Source organism: Choristoneura fumiferana, chromosome 30, assembly GCF_025370935.1.
Source record: "Choristoneura fumiferana chromosome 30, NRCan_CFum_1, whole genome shotgun sequence".
NCBI classification, from domain to species: domain Eukaryota; kingdom Metazoa; phylum Arthropoda; class Insecta; order Lepidoptera; family Tortricidae; genus Choristoneura; species Choristoneura fumiferana.
In genome coordinates, this window is record NC_133501.1 from 1,709,398 (window position 1) to 1,719,352 (window position 9,955).

At 36.3% G+C, this 9,955-nt stretch overlaps 1 protein-coding gene across 1 annotated transcript in view; it reads left to right on the forward strand.

Moving 5' to 3' along the window:
• The window catches only part of LOC141444472 (uncharacterized), a gene marked incomplete in the record, with an annotated part of 42,437 nt that overhangs the window by 8,132 nt on the left and 24,350 nt on the right, over positions 1-9,955 (forward strand). Inside the window, 4 exon segments of the mRNA XM_074110024.1 lie at positions 372-477; positions 1,214-1,275; positions 3,396-3,651; positions 5,401-5,503. Of these exon segments, the coding sequence (XP_073966125.1) occupies positions 372-477; positions 1,214-1,275; positions 3,396-3,651; positions 5,401-5,503 (527 nt within the window).

Here is a 9,955-nt window from a genome sequence, read left to right on the forward strand (position 1 = left end):
TATTTAAACACAATATTACATATTGAAAATGAAACCAACTGAAAATGGACAACTTTGAGAAATAGTCAAATAAAGTCGATAAAAAGTACAGTCACCAAAAAAAGCTTTGGGTCAATCAAGTTTTTAGTGTATATACTGTCCCGTGACCCAAGAGACATCAGTGATACGCTTTGTTAGAAAAATGTTTGCAATGTGCATGCCTAGGAGAAGAACTATGGAGTAATTGCCTTAAAACTGTCACAACTCCTAACTTTTAGTGGATTTGTACCCCATAAAATCATACTTTTAATAAGTAACTCAAGAGACTTTACCATTACAACAAGCTACTTAAAAAGTGATTGACTCTGTTTCATTGTTTTTGTATTTTGTAGTTATAAAAGCGGAGCAGGAGCGAGAGGCGCGCGCAGTCCGCAGCCGGCCCGTCATGCCGAGCAGGATGTCGCTGCGACGGACAAAGGGCCGGATGGCGACCCAAAGGTAACTACTTGCCATAACATACCCGCTGGCTCGTTGTCCTCAAAATCATAATTTAAAAAAATAGACCTCGATGCGAATAGGATTGAAAGATCTGTCTTTTTGTATATGTTTTGGTGTATTATTATAATAATAATAAATGTATTGTGTGACATTTTAGACGACCAGATAGTCCAGTGATTAGAAAACCTGGCTACGAAGCTTTAGGTCCCGCGTTCAATCCCCTGTCGGGGCAGAAATTTGTATGACAAATAAATATGAATGTTTGTTCTTGAGTCCTATTTGTTTAATGTATTTAATTTAAGCATGTTTCTATTCTGTATTGTTTTATTTCAAATATAGTATACTTAATTAATTGAACCTCTCCATTTCTTCCGTGGATGTCGTAAGAGGCGACTGAGGATATAGGTTTAGGTATACCGTAGGCGACAGGCTAGCAACCTGTCACTATCGTACCGTTTTTGTCAAACTTAAAACCTAAATTTGCTAGAAGTGGCTCCGAAGCGGTAACGTTTCGTGTGCTCTGCCTACCCCATTTGGGAATACAGGCGTGATGTTTGTGTGTTAATTAATTGAGTAGTGCAATCACCTGCATTAATATCTGCCACAGCGGAGCGTGCAGAATCTCTGGCATGTCCTTCCGGCCCTAGGAATAGAGTGGTATCAGATATATATGCACGATTTTTTGTGTCATGCTGGTGCTGGTGTCTGTACAGATGCTTTTATTTTTATTTTTCAGTGCTTCATGTTCATCACAAACTGTACCAAGTATAGAGCCTAATAATGAAATCAAGACTGAAAGTAAGTCCTAACTACACTTATCTTACTTAATCCATACTAATATTAATAATAATAATAATATGCCATTTATTTCGGACAGAATCCATAGAGGTTAGTTACAATGAAAATACAAACAAGTGGTGTTAGTAAGTAGGTACAATTATAATAATTCCGGGATCTTAGGAACTAAATTGCCATGAAAATTCCCGAATATTATAAGTATATTGTGGTCTTCACTGACGTTGCAAGAGAAGTGACTGTGCTAAAATTCAGACCCAGCGGTTGAGATTTAGAGATTTTATCCCTATCCTGTTGGAATATCGGGATAAAAAGTAGCCTATATGTTATTCCAGATGTCCAGCTATCTACATATCGAATTTCAATCGAAGTCCAGCCGTTTTTGCGCGAAGCAGTAACAAACATACGCATACACACTGGCATTTATAATTCTATTAGGAGTAGGTTATGATCAGAAAGTTTATCTGTATATTTGTTTGTTCCGCTTTATCGCCTTGACTACTGAATCAAAATTGGATTTAATCTGCAATAAATAAATATTATTATATTATTATTATTATTAAAATAAATGTATGCTTGATGAATTTTAACCGCAGAAGACATAGAAACTCACGGTTTCAAGGAGTTGTCCAGGGGACACGTAATCCATGGCAACGAGTCAAGTGTAAAAATATGTACTTTTTCAAAGTTTCAAAAACATGTATTCCGACGCGATGCAATAAGGCCGTAGAAACATATTTTGAGTGTTTCGAATATATACTTATTTTTGCACTTGACTGTACCATCAGCCAAATATTATGTGCCCTAAAGTTGGCAATCCTTTGCATGTCATAAAAACAATAATGCCAATAGACGTGTCTGTCAACTTGAAAGTTCGACTTTAGCGACATATTCATTAGATAGGAAGTTGTTTAAAAATTGATTGACCACTTATTTGGCTGATGGTATAAGAAAAAGTTGATCGACCCAATGGTCCTTAGAAAATTATAAAACCCATCTTATATTTAGTGGTTTGACCTATGGCCTCTCAAACGGAGGGCCGTGGGTTCCAACCCCGGCTCGCACGCTCGCATCTCTAAGTTTCTTGAAATTCATGTGCGAAATTACATTTGACATTTACCACGAGCTTTCGAGCGTTTTTAGATTATCTGATCCGATATCGGTATCGCACGCCGATATATCGGGGCTAGAAAAATGTATGAAATATGTACCTGCCATTCAGATTATCTGATCTTATATTATCGATTATCGGATCATAGTTCATACATTTAACTTGCCCCGATATCGGATCGGATAATCTGAAAACGGCCTTACGGTGAAGATCATCGTGAGGAAACCTGCACAAACCTGCGAAGCAATACAATGGCGTGTGTTCCCAATCCGCACTGGGCTTGCGTGGGAAACAATAATGTACAACTCGGAATGTACGCGCAATAATGTACGACGTGATAATCCGAAGCATTATTGCTTCCGATTATCATGCCGTACATTATCATGGTCGCGCATTATCAGGGCGTACAAAATATGAATCCAATCGATTCGAATGAAAATACATTTTTCGCCGCGGATCGAGCGAGATCGATATAGTCGGAGCAGATCCGACCCGCCCGGGTTAGGTTGAAGCCCTTCGTTAGGTTTTTTATTTTATTTCAATCACAGAAATCGTAAGGCATGATAATCGAAAGAAAGAAAGAAAGAAAGAAGACATTTATTCACTTACACAGAAGACACACATATACAGCAAAATTAACACAAATAAAATAAAAAAAAAAAAATTACAGAAAAACACATGAAAATATTAAATACAATGTACACAATGTAATCATCAACAATCGGAAGACAATGCTTCGGATTATCACGTCGTGCATTATTGCGCGTACATTATTGGTTCCCTGCTAGCGAACTAGCCTAGTATTACCCCGTACCGAAGTACGAGGTAATACTGGCTTATGTGCACGCATTTCCATGCCGTGCATTATTTAAGCGTGCATTAACAAGTCGTACATTAACTACAGCCGCATGCGTGGGAACTACGGCCCAAGCTTTCTCATTGTGAGAGGAGGCCTGTGCCCAGCAGTGGGACGTAAATTGGCTGGGATGATGATGGTGATCTTATATTTCAGCTTCAATAAAGAAGGAGATCATTGACCGGCACGAATTGAACCTTAAGACGCCGAAGCGCTCTTTTTTACTGGAACCTGGCATCCTGAAAGACCTGGATAATACCCTCCTGTCACCGGTCAAGATGTTGGAACAGGGCTACATGGAGAAACTGGGGGGGATGGAGGACTTTGTGGTCAATTCTTCGGAGGTGATAGCGAAGATGAGGGCCAGGTTTAACAAGCCAAAGCCGCTTAGCGAGAAGAAGAGGGTTGTCAAGTGAGTGCTTGTTTTTAACCGACTTCAAAAAAGGAGGTTCTCAATTCGTCTGTGTTTTTTTTTTTGTGTGTATTGTGGGCCGAAACTCCGCTTTTTGTGGGCCGAATTCAATTTTTAGGTTCCCATTGACACCTATCTAGGCTCTGATGATGGGATCTTAGAGAAATCGAGGGCAACCCAAATTTTAATAGTACACCTATAACGATTTTGGTACCAAGTCAAGTATTTACATTCAGAAAGAATCATTTGGTGAACTGGACCTGAACTATACCGTGTTTGAGCTTAATGGAATCGTTGTGAGATGCACTTTGGCTACAAATAACAAAAAATCATGAAAAAACAATTTTTACAAAAAAATTAACCAACTCTTAAACCTTGAAAATAATTTTCTACTAGTTTGAAGTCGGTGCCTCAGCACGAGCCAGCAGGAGTGATTGAAGCCCAATATATAGTATGTATGTGAGGTAGACGACTATAGTTCCACTCCTGCTGGCTTGAGCTCAGGCACCGACTTCAAACTAGTAGAAAATTATTTTCAAGGTTTTTGAAGTTGGTTCTATTTTTTTTAACTGACTTCTATGAAAGGAGGTGATCCGGGCCGGATTAACCATTAGGCTGAGTAGGCAACTGCCTAGGGGCCCCGCAACGGCTAAGGCCCCGTGGGGGCACTAAAGACATCGAAAATGATTCATACAGTGAACAATTAACTGGGAGTTTTGTATTCTCAATGACAATATCTGTCATTACTTTTTTTGACCCATTCTGTCAGTTGATTTTATTGAACTTAAAAACAGCTGATGTTCATTAAAAGCCTAAGAGGCACTGAAATTGAATTGCCGGAGGGCCCGACATTGTTAATCCGCCCTGGAGATGATCTATTTACTACTATCAGGTCTAGTGACGCGAAGTGGGTCTTGGCCTGCAACATTCTACGCCACGCTTTACGATCTTCGGCCAACTATTGTCAGCCTTTGCGTCCGAGGCCCAAAGGTCTGGACCTCGTCCCTCCAACGGTACCTGGGACGCCCATCGGAGCTAAGTGCTCTATGTAGGGCTGCAGAAAGTCTAGTGGTCTTGCCTTACGATAATTATTGGCATGAGGCTGCGTGGCCACCAGAGATATGCGAGGATGCCAGGAATCTTTGTCATGGATCAATGAGGGCTATCGCGTATGAATTCGCCGCTAGAGGCGCTAGTGTGGCGTGAGGTATCCGAAATGTCAAATCTCATAGTTTTTGGGTGAGCTACGCGGGTTATAATTAGAATAATTTTGTGAATATTTTGCATGACCTGAAATTAATTATGGCAAGTTTTGTCTTTCGGAAACTTTTGTCCTCCCTTTTTTCCGAACAAAACGGGACTACGCAACACTGTGGTTGCTCGATATTTTCATGGTACGGTTTTAAGGTGTATTAAATATGATTTTAATCTAAACTTGGTTTTCACGCCCGTAATAACAGACTTTGAAAGCCACACTTAAAAACCTCACACAACAGTGGCGCCATCTAGTGAGACAAAAAACGATAGCCCTCATTGAAATGCTTCATATTCCTATCCTCGCTCAGCGCAGTTCTAGTGGAAACAGCTCGGCGGAGCGAGGATAGGTAAATGAAGCTTTTCTATTGGTTCATTTCAAACACATTCCTCGCAAATCTCTGGTGGAAACACAGCCTGATTTGCGGGCAAAAGCTAGTTAAATATAAGTCGCAGGGCAGCAGAAGTATTCAACAATTTTCTTTATTTTTACAGTGAAATTCTGGACGAGCTGTTTCAAAATGTGTTTAAAGAAAACCTGGAGAATAATGATAATTCGAAGAGGTGGAGTTCACCAAAGAAATGTGTCGAAGTATTCGGAGAATATATGGAGGTGAGTTATAAATCACGAACAAGAAAGAACAAGTAACATTTGAACAGGTAACAATTTCAGTATAGTGTGGTAAGCCCTTTAAGAAGTGAAAGAGTAAATAGCCGTAGCTGTATTTTTTCGAATGTGGAAATTACAATTGGTAGAGATCTCTTAAAGGGATAAGTTCGCCTTTGTACATATATTTCATTGTTTGTCATCATGTGTTTGTTTACTTATTTTGTACAATAAAGAGTTTACATACATACATAATAACAATACGACGTTTAAAAATACGGCTGGGCAAATAACGTTTTTTTTTTTTTTATGCTCATTTCGCATCACGTATCAGGTTGGAACCTTTGTGCTAGTAACGTCATCTTGACATCCCGTACATTTGCCAAGGAAGGCATAGCGAAATTGATTATGAAAGGTTCCATCCTGGTACGTCGTCGAGTTTTCTCGACTACAAATTACTGATAAATTATGAGAACGCCACAGGGCGAAAGACTTGAAACGCGCATATGAATTCGCCTGCAATAATGCGTTTTATACGGTTTCGTAGTCCTAAAAAAATAACTTTTAGATTCTGTCTTTCGCAGCGAAGCGCGAAAAAATTGCAGAACAAGCAGAATGTTAACATGTTTAACTGTTTAACTTTTATTATCTTTTCTTCTGTTACAGGAGTCAAAAGAAAACTTAACTGTAAACTATCTGAAACAGAAGAATCACTTGAACAATCTAAAGAAATCCGTAAAATCGACGATGAAAATGTCAAAACGGATGATTTTTTAACAGACGAAATAAATTTAGTTAATAAAGACAGTATCGATGCGAAAGATTCAAATTGTAGTGAAGGTGAGGGTGCTATCGAGAAGAGCGATTCAAATCCAACAGTTGACGACAATGATACCACTAAAAGCGATGATGGTGATGATGATTCTTCAGCCACATTTGAACTACCGTCAGAATCTGTAGCGAAAAGTGATGACAGCTTAAACGACTTTGATACGCCTAAGACATTGAAAACTGTCGACATAGAACATAATTCCAGTTTAGAGATTTCAGAGCATGACGACGTTGTGACATTAATATGATAGAAATGCAGTGGGAATGAAAAAGAGTTCATTAAGACAATTATAATAAAAAGTCCTGTCAAAGATAAGAAATGTTCCTTCAAATTCAGTGCTATAGATAAAGAAATTTTAGAAACAGAAAATGTTGATATGGACGTTGAGAAATTCAAAGATCATTATCTGAATGAGGTTGACCGCTTTAAATGTAATTTTAATCATAATCATGTGGCCAACAATGATAATGATAAGGTTATAAGTTCTGCAATTGATTTTGCCATAGACGCTACTAGAAAAAGGAAACTTGATAACAAGGGTGTCAAAGACAAGATCAAAAAGAGGAAATTAAAGAAAACCGATGGTGAAGTGAAAAGAGTAAAGAAATTGAAGAAAAAAGATTGTCATGATAGAAAATTAAAATTGAAAATTAAATTTAAAGATGAAAAGAAAAAGAAATTGAAGAGACAGAAAACTAAGATTTTAAAGCAGTACGTTTTACAGTATTCTCCTGTGCAGTTGACTAGTTTGATAACTAAACCAGAAACAGATGTTTCTCCGATGAAAAGAAAATATAATAAGTTTGAAAAGTCACCGGATAAGTTGGTGCAGACATCCATTCAGAGTTTTTTTAAAGTTAAATGAAATCTACTCGAGAAAAAGGGTTAAGCTGCATTCACATTTATCGGTCGTGTTGTGTCGTGACGGCTTGTGTTGTATCGCATTAATAATATACATATACATTACCAGAAATATTGGGAACCCTTGGAAACGTATTTTTTCGTGTCAAAAACATAAATGACAAATGAAGCGCGTCGTTCGGTAGTGACGTCACGCGGAACTTTAACTGGCGACTATATTCTATCATTTATATAATATAATATATATAAAATAAATAGAATAAATATAAGAGAGAGAGATAACGATATTCACAACAGAACACGACCAATAAACACGGACAGAGCGCTAGGGTAGTTGATACCAATAAACAATAATGGACTATCTAGTGTCCTGTAAATCTAATTAGTCTGTCAATTAGATTTTTAGAGAATATTAGACATTTTTAGAGATTATTTTTTCTTTTAATGTAAAATGATAAAGATATAGAGCGCCAGTTAAAGTTCCGCGTGACGTCACTACCGAACGACGCGCTTCTTGTCATTTTATGTTTTTGACACGAAAAATACGTTTCCAAGTGGTTTCCATATTTTCTGGTAATATAACTGACTAATAATACATATCACTTATTGTAATCAACAATGACATGCTTACTACATAACAGGAAGTAGTATTTAGGTAATATTTTTGATACCTACATGTAACTCAAGCCTTCGTAATGTTATTTATTTAATTTGATGGTCCTTTATCAAGTAAGTAAGATATAAATATCAAGTGCCTTAATTATAAATCGTAGATATAAGTCAAAATTAGGAAGGAATATCTTTATTAGTGAATGGAGAAGATATTCTAAATACGAAATTTGAAAGTGTATTTTTGTATATTACATTTTGTATACCTATTTACATTCAAAATTTGGCATTGCATTCTACATTATAATTTTTAATCACAAAGAAACTCGTTTTATATGTATGAAGTCCTTGACACAGCACTTAATCCTGTTATCCGCCCGTTAAACTTGTTTTGATAAAAAATATTTAATTAATTGTCACAGTTTTTGATCATTTTACCGATTGTTAAAATAAAGTGAAAATAAATTCAAAAATTTTAGTGTGTATTGTTTCGGTGTTCTTGTTAGCCGGTGTTGCTATGTGTAAGTTAAAAACTACTATTTTAGATTATTTTGTAACTAATGTGATGTAATGGTCCAGCCCAACGTTTGAATAAACATTAATGACTTATTATAAATACTCTTATTATTTATATACCTTTGCTTTAGATTTATCTCCATGACCTTGATTCACATATAATAGGCGTGTCGCTAATGATTTTTTTTTTCTATATACACCGTATTACAATTTAAGTCAAATCATTCGAAGGTAGTTTGTCCCCGCGACTTCGTTTGCGAATAATTCCGCATGTGGTAACTAAAATATTCTGGATAAAAACCAACTGTTCTTAGAGTCTAAATTATGACAGTATCTCGTTACCAAGCTACACATAAACTCAAAAAAAGATATGACAGTGAAAAGATAGACGCCTAAATCATTAACAATAGCAAAATGGCAACATTCAGTGCCCTGACACGTGACCAATTTTTGTTTTACCCTCATTAAATAATTGCAAAGACGGGTTGCACTTGGTTACACATTCTCGATGCAATATGTGAAGTGTAGTTGCCGTGTACACTTCTACTTTTTATATTCTGTGCCATACGCACTGAAATTTTAAAGATATTTACTAGTTCTTTCAGTTTTAGCCTGGAATATTTTTTACTTGTGTTACTATTTAATTTCATTGCTGCCTTTTAGTGTTGTAAGTGTGGCGTTTTTTGGACAAATTAATACTTTTGGGTATAGTATCGATAAATAATTTATATATTCATTCATGTGTTTTCCGTTGTTAAAACTTAAGACGTAAAATTAACTATTACAAAAATAATTAACTCTTAATTACACACGCTTAGGTTTAGTAACTGGGCGACCAAACTTCATACGGATTAGAATACGCGTTTCCTTTGAGACAAAGTCCAAACTAAATCAGTTCTTTTTTAAACCCCACATAGTAAATATCGTCGATATCGACTACTCCTTTACTTTAATTAAAGTTTATCATAGATAAAATTAAATAAACTTACGATAATATTACTATAAGGCATTACTCATATGTAGTCTAATAACTGCATATTTTTGTAATAGATAAATCTTAATTTCTTTGTGCCGTTTAACGTTAAAGATGGTTAAAAGCCCTTGATTATTACATCGCATCGCAACGGTAAGTATTTTTATAGTAGCTTTTATTTTTTAAATGGCAACACAGTGTTTTGTTTGTTGTTTAGTGTTTACACCTTCACTAAACGGAAACAAGTTCGACTGGACGCTATTCATTCAGTTAATTTTATACTTTCTATTGATAACTATCTCACCAAACAATAAAGTTATTCTAGTTACTAGTGCATTTAGTTATAATAAACATATGCAAAGAATCCAATACTCGGTTACGATACAATATTTGAAAGTCAGATTTTCTTTCTTCAACAAATTAGTTTCGAATAAGAATAGCGACGTTGCCGTTCCGCCATACTGGATTTGGAACAACAAGAAGTTATTGAACTGTTAACATTTTGGATTTATTTCTTTTCCGAATAAATCTTCAAGCGTAACTACCGTGGAAATACGTAAAGTAATGCTCAAGTGTCTTGAAATGTGTAAATCTGAACGCTCGCAAATTTCTGATGCAATCACAGTTTGGCAACAGCGCGTTGTATCGGAGT